Source organism: Dipteris shenzhenensis, chromosome 7 (genome assembly GCF_047967505.1).
Source record: "Dipteris shenzhenensis isolate YYH24624 ecotype China chromosome 7, Dip_SZ_1.0, whole genome shotgun sequence".
Lineage (NCBI taxonomy): Eukaryota > Viridiplantae > Streptophyta > Polypodiopsida > Gleicheniales > Dipteridaceae > Dipteris > Dipteris shenzhenensis.
The window spans coordinates 21,034,393-21,057,346 of NC_141602.1; the positions used below are offsets into that span (position 1 = coordinate 21,034,393).

At 46.3% G+C, this 22,954-nt stretch overlaps 1 protein-coding gene across 3 annotated transcripts in view; it reads left to right on the top strand.

The window, feature by feature from the left end:
- LOC147900077 (serine/threonine-protein kinase VIK-like) overlaps nucleotides 1-22,954 on the top strand; it is a 295,183-nt gene that overhangs the window by 263,275 nt on the left and 8,954 nt on the right. For all 3 annotated transcript variants that reach the window (XM_087377415.1, XM_087377414.1, XM_087377416.1), the window contains one exon: nucleotides 6,974-7,092. In XM_087377415.1, coding sequence (XP_087233541.1) covers nucleotides 6,974-7,092 — 119 coding nt within the window. The remainder of the gene's footprint in view (nucleotides 1-6,973; nucleotides 7,093-22,954) is intronic.

Genomic DNA, 22,954 nt, shown 5'->3' on the forward strand with positions numbered 1-22,954 from the left:
TTGAGTTGTTGAAGCTTGTCTTTGGAAAAGGTAACTGTTTTTGCAGCCGGTGGAAGCGGTCGAGGATTGGCTGAATGGGAACGCATTCGTCAATCAAGGTGGAATGGCCGACACAAACACGAAGATGCTCTGTCCGTCCGCCGACAATCCTACTGCCAGAGAGAAAATCTCACTCTTGTTCCGTCAGGGGTCGAAAGGGGGGGGAGGGAGATGGTGATGCAGAGGCTGAGAAAGCGGCAGAGGGAGGGACAGAAGGTAGTGGCGGGGGAGGGGAAGGGAGGCGGGGTAGGGGTAGAGGGGGGTAGAAGGAGCAGCAGGTAGAAAGGAGGGGCAGCGGGGGGGGAGGGAGAGGAGGGGAGAGGGCAGTGGGGTAAGGAGGGAAGGGCAGCGGGGGGGTAGGGAGAGGCGGGGAAAGCAGCAAGGGGAGGGGAAGGGAGCGGGGTAGGGAGGGAGAGGTAGCAGGGTAGGGAGGGAGAGGTAGCGGGATAGGGAGGGAAGGGAGCGGGAGGGAGGGAGAGGTAGCGGGGTAGGGAGGGAGAGATAGCGGGGGTAGGGAGGGAAGGGAGCAGGGTAGGGGGAGGACAGCAGCAGGAGAGGTAGAGGGGGGGACAGCAGCGGGAGAGGGAGGGAAGGGAGCGGAAGATGCAGCAGCGGGTGAGGGGCAGCAGCCCAGGAGGAGGGGCTGGCAGGGAGATGAGGAGGGAGGGGAAGGGAAGGGCTGTGAGGGAGGGGAGAGGGGTGCAGGACGGAGGGCAGCAGGGAGAAGCAGGACGGGGAGCTCAGCAGGTCTCCATAAAATAGCTTTTAAAAAGCACTGTTCTTTAGTATTTCCACTCCCCGTTGCACAGCACCTTCCACCCCACTGATTTCTTACTCCACCTATCATGACATACTCTTCTACCGCGATCACTCACCTATTTACTCGGGCCTTCTGTACATACGTCTCGCTTATATTGACTTCATACACCTATTACAGGACCGCACTGCCCTGATCACCCACTCACTACACGAAGCTGCCCTTCATGCTTTCCCTCACACCACTCCCTCCACCCGCCCACCACCACCCGAGACCGTACCTTGTAATAGCTGGTACGATGATGAGTGCAAGGCTTTACATGGTGAGCTCGGATTCGAAACCAAACATAATCTTTAAGTATTGTTAATTGGTACGTGGAAAGAAACTAGATTTCGTTCGCCGAAACAAGGAGGAACTAGTGAATATTTTGTTTATTAGTAACAACTCTAAGGACTTTTCAGCACTAGGACAAGGATACACTCCCATAGATTTGATTGGAGATAGTCCATGCTCTATTAAATCATTGAGTAGTGATGGATAGAGCAGAGAGATTTTGAAGATGTAGAACCATGGCATCTACTTCATTTTAGCAGAGCATGGTATGGAGTGGCACTACATGCTCTCCAATTGTTTCTCCTATGGATATCTCTTGGTATAGAGAGAGATTGTTAGCTCTCTCACGTGCTGTATGGTGTTCCCTATGTTTTGTCTTGTGGCATGTACTACGCTCTTTTTTATTGCACTTTTGTACATGTTCCTTTTTGGGAAGGAATATATTACAGGCTACTCACAACATGTGTTGAAGGGATTCTAGAGTGCCTCTCATTGCTATTCAAGTGCATGTGCACATGCACTTTTTTTTTTTTTTGGGGTGAAATCCTTGATTGATTATATTATATGAGTAGTAACCTCAAAGAAAGGTTCTACAATAACATCAACTGAAAATTTCAGTATATGCCAAAAAGACCTCATGATCTATGCAGCGGGTCTGCAAGCAATCAAAGGAAGATTGCTGCAAAGAACGCCTAAAAAAGCCACACCAAAGACTTTACAATTCCTATATGTCCATAAAGTCCATAGTGCCCAATAGCGAACCCAAACGAAGAAAAGATGAAACTCCGGTCTGGATGGATGAAACCTAAATAGCCAGAAGAACTTCCCAAACGGAATAGATGGGAATCTCGCTCGCAGGTGCTATCGAAGCAGATCAAAAAACTCACGAGAGCACGAACAATGCCAAAACAAGTGAGGCACAGTCTCCGAAGAAGCAGAATATCTATGGCAAAGTGCAGGAGCAATGTGTCGATGAGCTACTAGCTGTCCAGATGGAAACACTCCCAAAAGAACTCGCCAAAAGAAAACCTATTGCCGAAGCGGTACTTTATAGGCCCAAGGCTGCTGTAATCTTTTCCTCCACCACTTGGCTGGGTGATGCATTCGCCAAACAGAATCACCTCTCTCTGAAACCCAAGGTTGAGGCAAAAGGATTTTATACAATGCAGGTACAGTAATCTGAGATAGCCTCAAAGGACGAGAAGAAGACCCTGGAGAAGTCAAAGTCCAATCTTCCAGTCAGTCCTGGAGTTCCAAAGGAGGAATCGGAACAAAGGGCAAAAGCATAGAAGTAATTTGTCGCCACAAAGGACGATAATGAGAGCCCAATCCATATGTAGTGGCTGTTAGAGAAAAGGGGAGCACAGTACCAGCATCATCTATAACATACCACCTTACTGAGCGAAGCTGCAATTTTAGGTAGAAGAGAAGACAAGCATTGAGGAAAATCCACAACTTCTACCCAAACAGGGTAACGATGCCGAATCAATGCCTGGTAATTCCGAGTGGGAGACCAAGGCAGAACATGGACCATCTGTTGGCCATAGAAAAGAGGAGAGTGCTCCAGCAAAATCTGACGGTGCTCCTCATCAGCCATGATGATCTCAAAAAAGCCCCTCGCTGCATAATGAACTTTTTTGACATAAGAACCACCCAGGGTTCGAGTCAACCAATTCCCAATAGCAGGCATCCGTCCTGGGAAGAAAATTATAATGGCATGCTTTGCATACTCCTTAACTGGATCAAATATATCATCGACTTCCACCATAATGCCAGTGGCGGGAAGTGGATCTTTCCAACCTTTACGGGTGTCTTCAAACCCTTCATGCATAACCTCATAAACAAGTTGAGCCTCAGCACAGTCATGAAGGGAATCATCTGAATCCATCACCTGTTTTTGTTTCTTGTTGGGAACCGACTTGTCTTTGTGAAAGGTTTTCTCATAGGAATAATCCGCCATTCGAGTTAAGGAAAAAACTTGGAAGCAACAATGCTTTACAAGGAGGAAAGCACAACAGGTACAAAACTGTACGGTGTTTTCCTGGCTGCATAGACGAAATCGTACAAATTTTGGACAATACGAAAAAAAAATTCCTGACAAGCAAACTGTATGGACTTCCCCAAGTGTACGGACTGTACGTACATAATTTTCTGACTGTACGGGCAAAATCGTACGGATTTTCTAACTGTACGGATTTTCGGGGATTTTTTTTTTCCATGGCAAGCAAAGTGTACGGACTTCCCCGACTGTACGGAGTGTACGGAATTTTCTGACTGTACGGACGAAATCATACTGATTTTTGACAGTACGAAAAAATTTTTTTTTTCGGATTTTTTGACAGAGCGTACGGGATAGAAAACGGACGTCAAAAGGAACCTCGAGCGCATGTGCACATGCACACACACACACACATTCACACACAAGTGTGTGTGTGGACACGCGCGCCAACCATTGACGCTTATGTTCTCGTGTATGATTACTTCACTCCGTGTTGATGCCTTTGGTCATTGGATTTCTGCTCTATTGAATGTTATTTTTGGACATCTACATGATGGCAGTAATCCTAGCTGTCCATTTTCTACGTATCTACTCCATGATTGGCAACTTCTTCTGGAACATCTACATTGGTAAGTGTTTTAATATGAAGCCAAAGTGAGTAAAAAATGAATGTACTAGATGTCTAGGGGGTGTTTTATAGTCTAGTTAGTCCTAGACATGCCACGTGTCATATTGGGAGTTATCCCATATACACTATGGCTTTCTAGAGTCTAGTGTTACACTATATAGTGTTGTACTTGTCTTGAGTCTTTTTATATCAGTTAACATCAAGCTATCTACATGTGAGTATGTTGGTTATCATTGCCTAGTACTTGTTCTTTCATTTTCTTTCCATTATGCTTTCCATATTTCCATTCCGTTCCTAGTTAGCTTGGCATTCTCCTACCGCCATGTCTCTTCATATGGTATGAGAGCCATGTTCCTAGCCCTGCTCTCTTTCCCTTTCCCTTCCAAGAGGTTGAGGTGAGGGAGGCAAATGAAGCTACTCTACCTCCTCCTCCTTGGAAGGCTGCCCTCTTCTCTCCTTCCTTGAGCTCTGATCTCCCACCTCTCTTCTCCTTCCTTCAGCTACATCTTTATGTGACCTGCGGACGATGTTCTTCTTCTATCTGGAGCTAGAAGCAGAATCACGGCTTTGTGTCTTCAGCAAAGTTGTAGAGGACCTTGAGTACTACAAATTTCATTCTTACATCATCGCAATCCGAGTTTTCTGTGAAAAGTTACAACCCTTGCAAGAAGTGACGAAATTTATTTCTGCTCGCAAATTTTGTTCTGGAGCTCAATGATTTGACAGCCCAAGCATGATGCAGCCAGCTCAACGTGGAGCTGTCCATCCTCTTCATTGTTGACCTCTGATCCAGCCCGCCATTTGCTCCTTCTACCCGACATTCTATTGGAGCTGCTCCGAGCTTGATGTGAGCTCCGAACACTTCCCGATTTCTCTGATTACCGCCCGATTGTCCTTGGTGCCCGAGCTCCACTTTTGACGGACTCTCCAAGTGCTAGTGACACCTACGGCTTCTACTTCGACATTGGTGACTCTCCTTCCTGCATTTTGAGAGTCATCATGTAATTGCTCCATGTAGCTACCCATGGACTCCACTGACACATATTTTGGGGCATTCCTGCCTAGCTCTTCATTGGCATCGTCATCGACTCGCAGGGATGTGCACACATGTGCATTAGCTACTTGGAGGACATCTCTTTCACAAAGAGACATTTTTATTTATTACTACATGCTTGATGTATTTTGGGGTCCTCTGCCCTAGGTAGTCCCCCTAAAATGATATGTATTGAGTGTTTGGTTTTCATTGAGTCTAAAGGTCCTCTGCCTTGGATAGTCCTCCTAAAAATATGTATTGGTTTTTCTATTTTTTTGGTGTGTGGCTTCCTAACATGTCTTGTTATGAAGCCAAGGGAGGATGTACTGTGGGAGTCATATATATTGGCTTTGATAGGTCTATTTGTTTATCAGGCCTGGCTTGAGAGTTCCAAGATGTTGGTGCATTGGTCTCCTAGACCTCTGAGTTGGTCATGCATCCATGCATGATGAGCCTCTGAGCCATGCTAGATGAGATTTCTATGTTATGCTCACTAGCCTCTGAGCCATGCTCACTTGCCTCTGAGATTGTGTGGGAACCATGTCTTGTTCTAGACCCGGCATGCACAGTTCCGATGACCGTCATTGTCATGTTCTGTTCTTGGTTCCATTCCAGTAGTCTCTCACCTTGCCTTCATGGTGGGGTGTTGGAATATGAAGCCAAAGTGAGTCAAAAATGAGTGTACTAGGTGTCTAGGGGGTGTTTTATAGTCTAGTGAGTCTTAGACATGCCACGTGTCATATTGGGAGTTATCCCATATACACTATGGCTTTCTAGAGTCTAGTGTCACACTATATAGTGTTGTACTTGTCTTGAGTCTTTTGATATGAGTCAACATCAAGCTATCTACATGTGAGTATGTTGGTTATCATTGCCTACCACTTGTTCTTTCATTTTGTTTCCATTTTGCCTTTCCATTATGCTTTCCATATTTCCATTCCGTTCCTAGTTAGCTTGGCATTCTCCTACCGCCATGTCTCTTTAGTAAGGCCATCCTTCGGATCCTAAAAATACACTCCGTTTGCAAAGCATATATTGGAGCCATGTCTTTGATCCCATGTTAGCTCATCTTCAGCCTAGAAAGGCTTATTTTCTACATCGATTGGGGTCTCCACGATAGACGATATGGTGGATGATCGGGGTCTTACACTTTCTTTTCCACAAGCCAAGAGGAAATCTTGCTTGGGCATGCATTACATGCCTATTTGGCAAATTCTCACTACCATGCTCCATGCATTTCAGCCTCTCCCTTGCTTATTTATGATCTTTACCTCATGGATTGGATGTTTGATTAAGGCATTCCCTGTTATTCTCATTTTTCATTTGTAGACCTTTCTGCCAAGAAAGATTATCATCTTCTACTTGCACATCCATGGATTTAGGAGCCTGAGGTTTTTATTTGGCATATTGTGACAAGCCTCTTGCTTGGTGGAAGTGTTTGAAACAGTAAGCTCCCTCTCAGACAGAGGCTTTTCTTATGGCGATGTTTGGTGGGTGCACTATCGGTGGGCTCTTTCTTGGTTGCCAGGCATATAGCTTCTTCGGCTTGCCCATCTTGTTCATGAGGGTGGTACTCTTGCATCTACTTTGGACTTGCCTGGTTTCCCATGTTTTTCTTCCCATATTGGGAACGTATCTTTGTGCTCGATTTCCTAGAATCTCTTTTGGCAGGCAGTTTTGGTTATTTGGGAGATGTGCCTCTACACCGGATTATGTTTGGTTCTCCAGTTGGTGTCGCTGTTGGGTGTCGTGGTCTTTATATCATGCCTGCAACTCTCGGATATAAGGACACCTCTCGCTGGTATTTATCATTTCTTCCGTTCATCCCTCCATCGCTCCCTTCATGACACGCATTTCATGGGAGGTCTTCTTGCAGCCGAGTTAGAAGTGTTCTTCCACTGGTTTCAGTTTTGCTGTACTGGCTGCTTTTTTAACACTTTCTTCTACTGTGTGAGTAGTAGCTGTCTCACTTCAAGACAGCTATGGATGTACATTCCTCTTAATGAAAGGTTATTTTACAACAAAAAAAGTGTGTGGGTGTGTGTGGGAACACACACACACACACAAACTTGAGTAATTAGGTATAATAATGATTGTGCTCTGCCATAAGGGTCTGGTATGAACTGACCATGAAGAAGTTTCCTATTGTCAATTCTGTCAATTAATAACATATATTTTCTACAGATGATTGAAGATCATCTTTCTTCGCAATCTGAGATGCGTGAATGGGTAGCAAGCAAGAGAGCCCATGAGAACATCAGACCTCCTTTGACAGCATACACATATCCACCAGGCTTGAAAGAGTATGAGTGCAGACTGCAATTCTTTAGACTATTAAGTCAATTTGGGCATTTGGGGATTCAAATATCTATGCAAGTGTAAATATTACTGAGATTAAATCCAAAAGTGTTTGATGTTTTGTCGATCTCTTTTTTTGTCTATAAATCCAAACGAGTTGATGTCTTTTCAATTTCTTTTTCAATACTAATTTATTTGATTTGGCAGCTTGGGCTGTCGAATTGTTCAATAAAAAAACTTATTTTTATTTGAAAGAAAAAAGGTGGGTGGGAGAATGGTAAGGTGGTCCACAAAGTAGTGTCCATTTGCTGGGTGTATTTTTTAGCACTTCCTTAGGGGATTGGGTGTCCACCATGGCACGTGACTTCCTTTCCACTTCCGCATTTTGAAATCAATCTCTCTGTGTGTGTGTGTGTGTGTGTGTGTGTGTGTGTGTGTGTGGACATGAAAGATATATGGATCAGTGGAGGTAGCCAACACAGCACTGCCAGACGAGGGACATAGAGACCGTACACGGCGCGACAGACGACCAGAGCACACATGATCGAGGTTCGACCTATCTCAACTCTCCTTAGAGGAGATCTCGACCAAGGCGAGGCATCACTCTTGACATAGCCCATCGGATCCAGAGATGGAGGAGACCACCTCCACCGCCACGGGAGACATCCCGATACGTGAGCTCTTTGCATCTCATCAGAGAGCCATCATGGAGCCTGAATACGTAGGGCCGGTCCACGCACTTGGGACTCTGGCTCTGAGCACTTGATATCTTCATGTCACTCTCATTTTGCATTTTTACTTTGCTATTCTACTTTGTACTAGTATAGTATCTTAGTACTCAGCAAGGGCCTTAGTGAGCCCTTTGCCCCGGCCCACAGTGGTCTGTATGAGCTACTTGATTCCGTACTTTGTCCCATAGTTCCGCGAGGCCTCCCACGGACGTTAATATATCTTTCTTTCTTTCTTTCTCATTCAATATGGATAACCATGCCCCGCTCAGGACCGCATTTCATAGATTCTAAATCAAGGCAGATCCTGAGATTGCAGCCATGCGACACTAAAGAGACCTAAGGCTTTGCACCCTTTGTGGTACACATGAGGTGGAGACCAAGGAACATGTCCGCATGCGATGCCCCAGGTATTATGAGAGTCAAGGGAGATACTTCTGCCTTTTTCCCCATGAATACAAGGATATGAGCAGGGTCATTGACTATTCGTACCAGAGTTGCATTGCACTCTTCATACCCAAGGCAACCCGACTTAGGTCTAGACTAATGAGACCTGTTATGGGACACAATCCCAAACAATAGGAGATCACATACTTCTTCGTCACAAAATAAGTCGTCAAGAATGAGACCTTGATTTTCAAGCACACCAGGGGTTAATAGGAGATTAGACATAGGCCTAGCACGAGCAGCTGCCCCATCCAAGGCACCATCATCAGCATCCCAATGTCAGGATGTCATCAGATTTTAGGCATGTTTCAGAGACACTGCAACTCCAAATGGGATCCAAGTCATGCCCACAAAGCTCAAGTCATTCATGCCCGAGACATGAATGTGAGGTGTTATAGACACCTCTAGTTTCCCTCATAGGTGGTGTACTCTCATGATTCCATGGTCCCATAGGATTTTTTTGCCTCTTGCAGCTGTTAATAAAGCTTTCTTTCTTTCTTCCTCTCTCTCATGTAAATTCACCTCAAGGCCACCATCATGAAGGGGCCTACATAAAGCTTTACTATCAATTCAAAAGGCTCATTACCTTGGAAAACTATATGCCTAGATTCTATATCTAACGAAGACTAGAGCATGCAGGATATAGGTCTAAGGGATGTCCTGAAGGGAGATAAGGAGATGTTCTTAAGTGAAAATTGGATGTGAAAGCACTATATTTTTCACTATTGCATTGAGTGAACCTCTAATTTGATGTTTTGCATCGAGTGAACCTCTAATTTGATGTTTTGCATCGAGTTAGATGGTTAGCTGATGCAAAAATGAAAATACACATATTCAACAAGTACTCCCCATATCGTGATTGCATCCTTTCCATGTCTATCCCTAGATATGGGCTGAGTGCCTCATGACAGCAGCTTGTGGCAATAGGATGGCATCTTCATGAAAATCCAAGGGCTCTGCCTGTATGCTACTGGTCCTGGCATTGAAACCCCCAAGAATCAGGTCTCTCAATTGCCCATATCCCCGAATGTCCCTCATGTAGTGGCAAGAAAGGTGATATCCCATACCATGCCCAAGGAGACCTTGGCATATTTAGATGTTTCTAGAAGGAAAATAACATACTACAATATACTGAACGAGATCATAGCAACACTCTTGCAGTGTCTTGGACAATGTCATAGGGCCTTTTGCTCTTGCCTTATAGATTTCTAGTCTCACAATCCATCCACATGTGCCAGAATTTGGCCAATCACACATCTCCTTCCACTTAGCCCTACCCCAGACAATTCCATTTGATCCTCACTCACGCTATCCACACTCTGCACAACATGTTTTCTCCTACATAGTGAAGTCAACAGAAAATCCAGCTGAGGGCTCTATCCTATCCATAAAATAGCTAATATGATGACAAATGCACTTCAAATACTAAGCAAGGGCACCCTAAAAAGGGACAGATAGAATAGAGAGTATTGACACTCGGCGATAGTCTTGTGTGGCATGGGTAGGAACTCGTGAACATCCTCTATAGAGTAGTTCCAATAACTTATGGATGAAAGTTCTAGAAAAGAAGAAGTCACCATACCCTACCTTGGCGTTGTATCTAGACGAACTATGTTGTCACCTATGTTGAAACCCTAGACAATGTTCCCAATGATCCTTGTCAAGAGGTTTGAGATATCCCCCGTCCCTCTAGCTTCACTCTATTCACTAGTTCCCTAGCAAAGGAAGCAATCAAAAAGAGAAGGATCATGAAGGCCTCCATGCCATATTCTAACTCTTGGCCTGAGATGCTTAAATTGATTCTAACTGAGCTATTGAATGAAGCTGAATGTCAGCACCATTGTTTTAATCCACAAAGCAAGATACCAAATGGACATTTGCAAAAATCGAACCATCATGGTAGGCCCTCACAGGGACGTGAAAAGTGATGTAAAGTATCTTTGTAACTCAACCCAGGGTTAACCATGGTTAAGAGTAGTAATGGTTTGGCCGTGAGGGATTGGCTAGAGGAATTGCACACTTCCTAGAAGTTCCTAGGGGAAAAGTCTAGATGCACCACTAGGTCCTAGGGATAAGGCAAAGGCTTTAAAAGAGGGGCGAAGTCTAGGTGCACCACTAGGTCCTAGGGACAAGGCAAAGGCTGTAAAAGAGGGGCCTAAAGGTTGGGCCCAAGGACAACCAACATTGTCCTTGGTACGGGGGTTAGGACTTTAACGAAGGGGAAAATGGCAAGAAGGAGGTGCCATTTGTCATGCATGTGTATGCATGCCCTTCCCCCACCTTCCATCTTTCTCCCGCGCAGGATTCGAGGCTCTCTATTGCTGTACGGATTGTGGAGCCACGGAGATTGAGGCATCAGATCCCAGGGTCGAGGCTTTAGGGAAGATCTGATTACTTGTTGACCTCTGCAGCTCTTTCTTGCTCGTGCTCCGCTCTCTACCTTCATTTTCTCTCTTATCCTAGTTGCTGGTAGCCACCTGTACCACCCTGTGGGGAGCGTGGACAGAGATAGGTGCGAGGAAGGAGCTTGCCCCTCTATCACAGACAGCGGGAACTAGTTCCAGGTTCTATTTTTCCCTGTTCATTCTTGCTTTGCAGCTTTTTGTAGTGCATGCATGTTGTTTGCAGTCCTTTCAGGACTCCTATAGGTTCTAGCAAGCACCCAGAGTCAAGGTTGTTTCTGTGGTAGGCCCAAGGACAGTGTGGATGCATGTGATAGCCTTGAGGCTGCTTGAGTTTAGTTTGCTAGTGGCTTGGATGCCTGAATGCCTCTGAGTTGGGTCAGAATAGAAGTGGATGCATGAGTATGCCTTGCTAGTGGGAATTCTAGTGGTGCACTTGGATTAGATGTCTTGAAGATAGGCAGGTAGAGGATTTGCAAAGAGGAATAGTGCAGGGTTGAACCCCTATTGTAAAGCATTTCCATTCAGAAGCATTAAATAAATAACGTAAGGGGCGCCAAGGCGTTTGGGGCCAGTGGGTGCATTGTGTACTTATTTTCATTGAGTAGGGGCATTCTAGCCTCACCTTTGTTGTTGTTGAAGTTTGTTTCTAAGTTGTGCTAAGTGGTTGAAGTGACTGAAGCTTGCATTGTGGCTATTTATGAAGTTTATGACTGAGTCGAAGAAGATCACTGCCCTTTTAGTTATTGAAGGCCGGTTTCAGCAAGCATGTGGGTGAGGGGTAAGGTGGGATCCTTTACCCTCAAAGGCCTTGTCAAGGAGGCTAGACACAAAAAGTAGAAGGTTTATTACTTCTTATTTTATTTTCAAAAGGCGTTTGATTCAACCCCACTGGCTAGTCTAATTTTGTGCTTTCAGACACTAGGTATTGCAATTGATGTCATGTGAAAAGTCGCAGCACTACATGAAAGAGTCACTCACAGAGTGCATATTGCACACAAGGTATGTCAAAGGAGATTGGTGTGAAGCAGGGGTGTCCCTTTTCCCCATACTTTTTGGGCTTTACATAGATGAGTTAGCATCATTTATGGACACAGTAGGAATATGAGGATCAAGAGCAACAAAGGCAATGCCCATATCCTACTCTATGCTACTGATGCAGTCCTAATCGCAAACATACAAGTAGGTCCAGAGAGCCACCTAGTAAGCCTAGAGGCTTTTAGTGACAGTGTTGGCATCAAGGTTAATCTTGAAAAAATCAACATTGTGATCGTCAACAATAGGGATACCCAACTCCACTGTGAGTCATTCACATTCATGGGAGCACAAGTAGACATTGTTGTCAGAGTCATGCTATAGTGGAAGCCTAATTTTCAGTAATATACTTAGAATTTTAGTTAAATCCCCGACCCTCCTCCCTCAGCCCCTTCCTCTCCCTCACCCCTTTCCCCTCCCTCTCCCTCATCCCCTCCCTCCCTCCCCCTTGCCCGCTCTGTCTCCCTCCCCTCTCAGCCCGCCCCCTCCCCCTCAGCCCTTCCTCTACCTGTCTCCTCTACCCCACGCATCTTTGATAACATCTTCTCATTTTGGGAGGATTTTGAGTGTACCATGCATAGTGACCAAAGGCTGGCCATTCTACTTTTGGACTTTGAGAAAGCCTATGACAGGGTAGATTGGGTCTTTTTCGAGGAGGGGAGACATGTTTTCGGATTTCTAGATCATTATGTCAAGGATGCCCTTTAGCCCCCTTTCTTTTTTTGTTTGTGGCTGAAGCTATGAGTATGTACATTAAATCTCGAGTTGATATTGTTGGGCTGAGACTTTCATTGAGACAGGAAGATGAGCTATTGGACAATGAGCTGGCGAATGATACGGCTATTTTTTTGGATGCCACGCCAGAGACGCTCACTTCTTTCAAGATAGCCTTGGATTTGTTTTGCTTGGCATCATGGGCACATATAAACTGGCACAAATCCAATTGCTTTTGGATCAATGATGAGAACACTCCGGACTAGGGAGCTAATATTGGTTTCATTTGGATTCAGAGGGGTGTCTCCACCATGTATTTGGGATGCCAGGTAGGTGTGGGCATCTCTTTTGCACAGCAATTTTGTCTTGTGTTGGAGAGCAGCATGAGGAAACTCTTCTTTTAGAGTTTGGCCAAACTGGACCTTGCATCTAGGGTCGTGTTGGTCAGCCAGGTGTTATTGGCCACCACTACCTCGTTTGTTTGTTCATGCTAGTGCCGTTCCAAGGATAGTACACTCAGCACAAGAGACTAGTAAGGAACTTTTTGTGGAGTGGACTAGATGGCACGGCAGATGTCATAGCGAGGGTGGCTTGGGAGACCTTGATTCTCCCCACATGGTGCGAGAAGCGAGTAAGACATGCCATAAGTGTCACTGATGGTACGTAGGCGAGTGCTTGTCGATGGTGTCAACTATGTGCAAGTGGTAGATGGTGTCAACTATGTGCAAGCGGTACAAGTGTTGAAGTGATGTGAGCAAGAAGAAGACCAAAGCGGAACAACATCATGAAAGCCAACCCTTGACATGAACGGCAAAGAACTTCAACCACATGACACAGGTCCGTTGTACTAGGTGAAGGGAGAGGAGGGGAGGAGAACACAACGGAAAGAGATTTTAGAGTAGCGAGCAGAGATGGGGAGTAGCATAACTCATTAGAAAGCAAGATGACTGATACACCCCCAGAAGATACACACGAGGCGAGCTCTTGACTCTAGCCTCTCACTCCTTCACTCACGCCTCTCGCCCCTGCCAGAATGTCCTTCCCCCTTTCCCCTTTTCCCCTCTTCACCTTCTCCTCCTCTGCTCCACCCTCCCGCTGCCAATCTCCTCTCCTTCTTCCTATTGGATGTCTTCTTGCACCCTTAGCCATCCTTAGCCATTCCACCGTTTGTGGGCCACTCTGTCCTTGATGGCTACCGCAACACTCCGCCTATTCTGGGTCAGTGAATCCCGTGCTCCATGTGCTCTCCTGTCTATTCCACGCGCTTCTGACACTAGTTGGTTGCGAGGGTTGGTGCACCACCTATACCTCTTAACTGTTGGGCTGCTTCTTATGTGCACCAACAGGTTATCCCGTGTACCATTGCGCCAGTACTTCCCTCTAATCGACTTTGACCATGGTGAGTGGAGGTTGAGGTTTGGCACTCTTCAGTCATGTATTGCTTCCGTCATACCCAAGTCATGTCCAGGTCAAGTCATGTCCATGTCAAGTCATGTCCAAGTCTGTTCCAGAGTGACCAAGATGTGAACATGTGTGAACACGTTGCGACTAGGTATGACCAAGGTCTAACAACTTGGCATGTTGCTGAGGTGACCATGACGTGACCCAGGTGTGACTCTTGGTGGGTCGCCATAAACTTTGAGTACAACAGGGTCTCAATATCATTGACCCAGACTTGCAGTGCATAGCATTGCTATGTAAGATGGTGGTGAGAGGATTGATGCCTAGATGAGAGCCGTGGAAGGATTTTTATACACAGCTGACGGTCCTGAACACCCACCTTGGGAGACTGGATGGACAGCACTAGATGGATCTTTACTTTAGCCCACCTTAGATCTCCTTCTCTCCCTCTTATGGCTGCCATTCTGAAGCTTGGGAAAGCTTCAGAGATACACTTCGGAGAGTTCCCCCCTCCTCTTGCGAAGAAATTGATAGACATACTTAATGAGCATGGTAGACCACTAGACATGTCACATTATATGCAGCAAATGGGAGAGGGACCCTGCCTCCACTGTGAGGTCTTAGTAAGATTTCAAAAAGCTTCGAGAGGTTCATAGAGTTTTATCAGTTAATCATCTTAGAGGGAGTGCAGGGAGGATTCAACAGATTAATGTTGCAATACCAGTGGAGTGGATGGATACAGATGATAAGCCTATTACAGGTTCCACATGGTTGTGTGCTTTAAGAGGATGGGTATTCCTCTTCAAGTTATTTCTTTGTGGGATGCACATGAGGATGCCCTTGTATTTGATGTTCAGTCGGAAGGGAGGCCACACATATCTTCATTCTAGAGGTTGCCTTCCAGCCGGTCAGGATTGCAAGCTATATGGAGCATGGTATAGATTCACAATGGTGTCTTGGTCCCGACCCACTTCTTTTGGCCCCGGGTTCATGCAGACTTGGGCTCTGTGGAGGTGTCTCCATCAGATCTTTGTAGTGGGACCTTGGGGAGTGGGAGTGGATTGATGAAGGGAACCGAGAGAAGAGCATCCCCTTGTTAGCCTCGGGTTAGGCTAACTAGAACAAGGCCACTGAGCATTGATATCGGTTAGTAGCAGGAAGCGGTGGAGGCGTTCGAGCACCCGTTTCGTAGCAAGAGGTGCAGTTGATTCTGGAAGATCGACCTATAGGCGAATAGCGGCTGGCGCACCGAGCGCACACTCAAATAGAAGGCGGTTCTTATAGAAACTCAGTTGTAACAGGCGAGGAAGAGAACAAGAGAGCAGTGTGCCAAGTTCTCTTTTCCAGACCTGAGTTGATAGATTAGAGAGTGTTCATTGCAAGCCGAGGTGGCTTGGTTGTATTAAGTGACTTTGATTCAGGAAATGAGCACTTGACTGTCACCTTTGTTTACTTGTTGCAATACTTCACTAAGTGTTAAGTGTGTGTAGTAACTCGGTTTTCTCCCGTCACCACACGGTTCTAGCCCCGATCTGTGAGTGTTAATCATTGGCACCTATTCTGCACCCGAGCACACCTATCTTAGGACTATAAGAGCAAGCATCTTCACGAAGCGCAGTATCGGGTTTGGAATTTAATCGAGTGTTTCTGAGTTAGCCAAGTGAGTGATCAAAAGTGTTATCCTTCTGGGGAAGACTCAAGGAACTTTCGAGTTGACAAGCTATCAAGGTAGGAAATTTAGAGAACCGAGTTGGTAAGCTTAGTGTTATTGGGGAAAAGAAGAAAGTTCAAGATAACCCATGAGATGAAGTAAAAAAATTGTTGGGAATCGTGGGTTACTATAGAAAGTTCAGGATAACCCGTGACGGAGCAAAAAATTTGTTGGGAATTGTGGGTTACTAAAGGAAATTTCATCGAGCAACTCAAGGTGAGTGGCATCAACCAGTAGAGTGCTTGAAGACCAGGGTGTGGAACGCAGAAAGTACTCAGACTGCTCTTCGATTGCTTTTTGCCTTAAGCAATGGTTGACACACGCTCAGAAAGACGAAGAAGATACGCGGCTAGATGTGAAGAGTATCTGAGTCAGGAGCAATGGCTACATCCAACTATGTAGAGTGGAGCAGTCTTGGAACGAGAGTTCAATCTCGAAGGAGGCTGGTAGGGGCAACTGTCCAATAGGAGCAGCGAGCACAAGAAGAGAGACTCGGGTATGCTACCCCAAGGGAGGAAGTTGACTACTATGCAGAGCTAGAAGGTCAGAACAATGGTGTCGGGACGAGGCATCCTAGAAGACTGGGGGGTGAAGGCCCATCGTGGCAAATGGAATCCGAGCACTCATCTACGGAAAGTCTAGAAAACGGATGGCCATCTCCTCGGTAGAACAACAGAATGAACGTGAAAACCAACTCAAAGAGTGATGAGAATGTCTTCGGCGATACTTGGCTATCATCCCCGAAAGAGTACATCCAGAAAGATATGAAGCCAGAAGACCGGCTACAGCTGATGGACAAAGTATCCATTTGAGATCTAAGGTGAATGAAGATCAACTAAGGCAGTTTGCTCGAGTTCCTCTCACAACACATGGAGAACCTAGTCGGCCGACAAGGATATGATTAAGAACGCTCAAAGGTGGTTCAATCAGTTTCCAATTGGGTATTTCCCCGATTGGTATGCCATGTCAAAAGCTTTCTTGCGAAGGTTCTGACTAGAGATTAATGAAGAGGACGTGAGAACAAAGTTGAGTGTGAACTGAAGCATAATAAAGGCGAGTCCGCCCAAGATGTTGTGCTTAGGATGAGAGCCCTTATCAATCAATTGAGTATAGTTTCAGATGACGAGTCTATGCGAGCCTTGTTCACAGGATGTACCCAGGTTGATCTACGCAAACCAGAGATAGTCAATCTAACCAGAACGTATGAGGAACTGTTGAACCGAGCTGTTGCTTTGGAGAAAAGTGAGGGTTCAGAAAACAAACTGAAGAAGAAGGATGTTGAGAGTAAGACTGAGAAGACTCCAACTAAGAAGGATAAGCTAAAAATCGAGCTCAAGAAAGCCTTTAAAAAATTGGGCATTAGAGGTAAGACAGAAAACAATGAGAAGTGGTATAACAAATGTTCTAGAGGTGGACATGTGGAAGAGGAATGCAAGACTAAGTATTGCAATACCTGCACCAAATTTGGTCATGATGACTCAGGCTCTTGGTTTAATGGCAAAAATCGACAAGTGTCAGCAAACCAGGTCGTAGCTCATAACCGACCGAACGGGAAACCTTTGTGTCCCGAGCAGAAGGACAAAGGTAAGAATGGTAAAGAGAGGAGTGATTCATCTAAAATCAAGTGTTTCTGTTGTGGAGAGAACCATTTGTGTTCTTTTTTTTTTTCCAAGAAAATTACTTCATTAAGTATGAATGAAAACCGTGAAAGCAAGCTCAAATGCGGGAGTACATCATGCAATGCATGAGGAAAAAATGGCTCAAAATGAGCTAATAAAAACCAAGGCGGAGGCTGAAAATGCCACCTCAACCCTGAGGAAGACTCAGAGAAGAAAGGAGATCAACTCTCCTAGCAGTAGCTGCTCCAGAGGATCCCTGCATGCTCGCCCAGATGGCCATCCGAGTGTGTATTGTGTTGGTCCAAATACTGGCCATAGCCTAGGAAGGGTGAACCTGGATACCCTCCATAGTCTCTGTACACCTAGCTCTCCAAATATGCCAAGTTACAATGCTAGCCAGAATCTCCCAAGACGTGTCTACTGAGGCATGAGCAGCTCTGAAAGAAGTGAAGGGAACATCCTGGAAGGAACAAGACTCACTGAGTGTCGCCGTGTACAATGAGAGCTGGATCTAGATCATGTCCCTCGAAAAACACGTGAGGGCTAGTAAGAGATAACCAAGCCAGTGAACCCCAGGTCATATAAAGATCATATAACCAGACTCTGGTCTTGGAGTCTCCCCTAGCACAAAGAGAAGAGGATCGGGGTCAAGATACTACTGTGAGTCCGTGCCCCACTCCATGAAACCTGCAATCCTAACAGGCTGAAAGGCAACCTCCAAAAGAATATCATCAGAGGATCTGATAAGTCTGCCTCCCAATTGAACATCAAAGACTAGGGTATCCTCATGTGCATCCTACATGGCAATAATCTGTACGGAATGCCCGTCCCTGAAAACGCTCCCCACCAAGTGGACTGTGTGATCGGCATGTCATCTGTGTCAATCCAGTTCAGCGGATTGGCTAACACTGGCAGAGCGGCCCTCACATGAGAATCTGAGACCATCAGAACTACTGGAAAATGATCCGAAGTGGACACCCTAGTTGCAATGCAAACAGTACCACCTCTATCAAGAGCCCAATCATCCACATAAAATCTGTCAATCCGTGCATGTATAGGCATCTGCAGTCTCCTGTTCGACCAAGAAAACAGGAGAGAATGTGGCTGAGTGTGAAAAGCATCATCGTGCCAAGCATCCCTGTCACTGTACTAAAAAAGGAAGGCATCCCAGGCTGCTCTCTCTAGGGAGTGAATACCACCTTCCCTACCACCCCTTTTGTCTGAGGGCATTTCAACCATGTTGAAATCGCCCCCTATAATCCAAGCATCTGCAATATGTGACCAAGAGAGCAATTCCTTCCAAAAAAGAACACGATCCCCTCTAGAATTGGGTGAATAAAGATTTAAAAGACCAACCTTATGTCCACCAATCAAAAGTATAATCCATTGAGCTTTGGAAGGGACCATGATCTCTTGTCCAATCACTAAGGGGAGTATAGAAGAAGAAATAGAGATGCAAGTACCTCCCCTGGTGCCCAAGTCAGGTGACCAAAAAATATGGCCTGAAAGAAGCTTACCTGACTTGGCACAATCCCTGACATCCAATTTGTGTTTGTGAATCATCAGAATATCCATGGGTCCCCCAGTAACACCTGGATGAAGTTGGTTATGAATCAGCTGTCTACGGGGGCGGTGAGGTACACCCTCGAGGCCCTGAACATTCCAACTGACAATCCTCATCTGCGAGAGGAGGCCGGATGGAAGATCCTGCCTGACCTGGTAGCGGAGATCACTCTCTTCTGCAAAATGTTCCTCCTATCAAGAGGAGGGAAGTCAACTAGGGATAGCGCACCCACACCTGCTGAAGGGAAAACTCTGTCCACGGATGTCTGAAAGATGTGCTTCCTGAGCATAGAGGGTACAAACTTATCCTTTGCCTCAAACTCAACCAATTGCTGTGAGATGTAGACAAACATGTAGGAGATGGAGGGGGGTGTTGCAAGAACTCAGCATGCTACATGACCTCGGCCTAAATGTGCATGACCTCGGCCACGACTTTGGCATTGTTCTCAAGTAAGGCACGAGTCTCTACCGAGAGGATCTCCCTAGGTGAGCGTTGCTTTACACGACCACCTGAAGTGGCAGGAGCAGTCTCATCTGCACCTGGAACCAGGACAGGAATGTCTCTTGTTTGAAGACACGGGTCTGTGGCGCCATCGGTGGTGGCGTGAGGTGGAACTGGCTCCCCAACTTTGACAGGCACCCAACGGGGGACGACCAAAACAAGACATGCCGATTGTCCTGTCCGCGCTAAAGAAGTATCGGGACGAGAGGCTGATGGTCCTGGCTATGTTGTAGAAGTACTAGGACGAGAGGCTAATGGTCTTGGCTGTGAAGTCGAAGGTCTAGCAATGCATGAAGCGGAAGGAGCTGGTCGTGAGGAAGGTCCAAGTCAGGTGGAGCTATGACGCCCACCCGTGGATCTTTTAGGTCTTTTCTTCTTTCTTTTCCTTCGGCAATCTCTGGCAAAGTGCCCAAGAGTCGTGCAAATCCCACACTGTTCCTATTTCCCTGCAATCTCGACTCTCTGTTTGAAGGAGCCATCTGGACGCTGAAGCATAATGTGGTCATCCGAGATGTTAGGGTCAGAGAGAATGACCCTAACACGCGGTACCCCATCAGACATGACTACCTCTAGTGCTGAAGAAGGCATCTCAAGGAGAGGGGGGATCTCAGTAACCACCCCAAAGGCGGGTCCAATGGAATGTAGAAGTTAGTGGTACACCTGAGGAAGGCCATAAAATCTGATGAAGAGTGACGTCGTTCGGCTGTCCTCCTCGACAGGATCAAACCCCAATGAAAACGGGGTCAAAAAAATCCTCCTAGAACTCAGTGCTAATGGGCTAGCCTGAAGCAGTGTATCTGCTACCTCCGAGGAGTCAAAAACAATCTGGAAGAAACCTCGCCCAAGTAGACGAACATCTGTGAGGTGCCCTACGAGGTCTCCAAGTAGAGCGGTGAGCATCCAATCCTTGGCGTGTAACCTGGAAGGGTGGGACCCATGGATACGAGCAAAGAGCGATGTCCTTTTTTAAACTGCTGCAACTCGTCTTTTGAAAAGGTGATGGTTTTCGTGGCCAGTGGAAGCAGTCGAGGATTGACTGAAGGCAGAGCCATCGTCAATCGGGGTGGAAAGGCCGACTCGAACACTAATGAGCTCTGTTTGATTGAAAAAATGCTTAGGAGAAGAGGATGAGGGTGAGACGGAGAAGAGGAAGAAGGTGGGGGGGGAAGGCTTAAAAGGAGAGGTTTAGAGGGGAGGGGATGGAATGGAGGAGAGGGGATGAAGGAGGAGGGTAGGAGAGAGGCAGAGGGGCTGAAGGGGTGGGAGAGGAGAGAAGGGAGGAGGGGGAAGGGGGGGGCGAAGGAGGGGGAGGGGAAGGGGGGAGGAGGTAGGGGCTGAAGGGGCGGAGGTAGGGGCTGGGGGTAGGGGCTGGGGTGGCGGAGAGAAGGGACGAGTGTAGGGGCTGGGGTGGCGGGGGGGAAAGGGCGGGGGTGTAAGAGATTACAAAGATATGGTGTTGTAGGCATAAAGTCAACCCTGTGGTCGACCAGTAGTACTTGGGTACTATGTAAACCAGGAACATTTCTATTGGAGCTTTCTTGTGTGTGCACTCTTGCTCACTTGTGTTCACAACCTGTCTCCACTTTATTCCTACATTTAGCATCAGAGTGCTTCTGTCTCTAGAGCCCATTCTTGCGCTTTCTTCCAGACTCTTGCAAGCTTGGTGCTCTAGTGCGCGTTCTTAGTTCTCACATTCAGCTCACTAGCTTTTGTTTGAGGTAGCTCCAACAGTCCAGCGGCCGTTTTTTGACCTTTTGAGGTCCGATTTCAACGTTTTTCAAAATTTCTGAGCTGCCCGCATACAAACAAGCATGTCCCGCACCATTTCAGGCACGGGGGGTGGATTTTGTTTTTTGTCCGTACGTATGTACAATCTGTACGGATCTGTCCATACAGTTGCGCGACAATGCCGGGAGTCCGTACGATGTGTCGGAACTTGATTTCGAGTCCGTACGACTTGTTAGAAGGCGATTCGAGTAGTTTTCGGTTGTTTTTCAGCGTTTTTGCTCAGATATGGACTCTTTTCAGCTCCAGCCTCTCCCGGGTGTGTTCCAACAGCTCCAGGCTCTTCTCTACACGTGTATTGTGTTCAGAAGTACTCCCAACAGCTTCAGTCAGCTCCAAGCAGCTCACTTAAGCTCCTTTATCATCTCCAGCGTGCCCACACAGTCAGTGGACTGTTTTGCAGGTGGTTCGGGCCAAGGTGCACTTTCAGTAAGTGTTTTGAGCTATGTATTTCACTTAGAGACTGTTTTTGCAGTCCATACTCTTGCACTCTCAGGTGCATTTGCAGATACTCTGCATTGTTGGGTGCATTTGCAGTTACTCTATAGTTGTGGATGCCTTTGAGCTCCGTTGAATGCATTTGAGCACTCGTGGGTGCGCTATTTCACAATTGGGTTGTGCATTTTCAGTTTGGGATTGCACTTCAGATTGCAGCAGAGTGCAGTGATTGGTTGATGCCATTTTTACAGTGATTGCATTGTGCAATCAGTGGCATTTCATAGCAGCCAGTTAGACATTTGCAGCAGTGAGTTGCACTTTTGGGACTTGCAGTTCTTTTTGCAGGTACATTTGTAGCTTGTGGGTATTCCATTATACATCATGTCGACTCTTTCATACAGTTTTGGCAATTTGTCCGAGGGTGACAAGCTGGATGGACCAAACTATGCCTTGTGGTCATTCATGCATAAGAACATCTTGGTTGGTGAGGGCTTGTGGGATATTGTTAGTGGGGATGAGGTGAGGCCAGCAGGCTCATCTACATCCAGCACACCTTCGGGTCAGACTACAGGTAGACAGCAGACTGTTACAGCCCCTCCTGCTAGTCCCATAGCATCGACGGAGGAGCAGAAGAAGTTTGACTGCCGCAGTGCCCAAGCAATATTTTGATTGCCACAAATGTGAAGAGGCGCTTTATGACGACCATCAAGTCGTGCAAGGATGCAAAGGTAGCATGGGAAAGATTAGCAAACATGTATCATGCTAAGAATGAGGCAAGCGCCATTGCCTTGACAAATCAGCTCAAGGATCTCGAGATGCAAGAAGGCCAAGCCATCACTGATCATATTGCTAGGATCACTAGTCTACGTCATCAGCTCGCAAGTATTGATGAGGAAATAGAAGACAAGAAACTCGTCTCTATTACTTTCAATAGCTTAGCACCCTCATATGGCACATTCGTCACTTCATTGACCATTGTTCTCAGGACAGCCCCACTCTCGTTCGATGAGTTAGTTGGGCTTTTGTTGCAAAAAGAGGAGAGATGCTCAAATTTTGCCAAAGCCTCTCGTCAAGGTGAGCAAGTGCTTGCCATGGGTGGAAAGGGCAAATTTTAAAAAAAGTTTGAGCCAAAACACAGCCATACAACTCAGCCCAAGGAGGGGAATGCAAGCAGTTCAAGCAAAAATCAGAAAAAGGGCAAATGCAATTATTGCAAGAAGCCAGGGCATTACATCGCAGAGTGTCAAAGAAGGATTGCCAATGAAAAGAAGAGGCAAAGGGACAGCTCTAGCAGTAATTTTGTTGCCCCCACTGAAACTCGTGCTTCAGATGCACATGGTGAAGCTCATCTTGCCCAAGGTGATAGAGATTTTGTGTTTGCTGCATTTAATGAGAAGATGGATGCCAGGGAGGATTTGAATGCTGAAAATCAACCAGGGGATGCTTCCCTTGTTGCAAGTGATACATGGTATATCGACAGTAATGGTACTAAGCACATGACTTCTCGCCAGGAGTGGTTTGA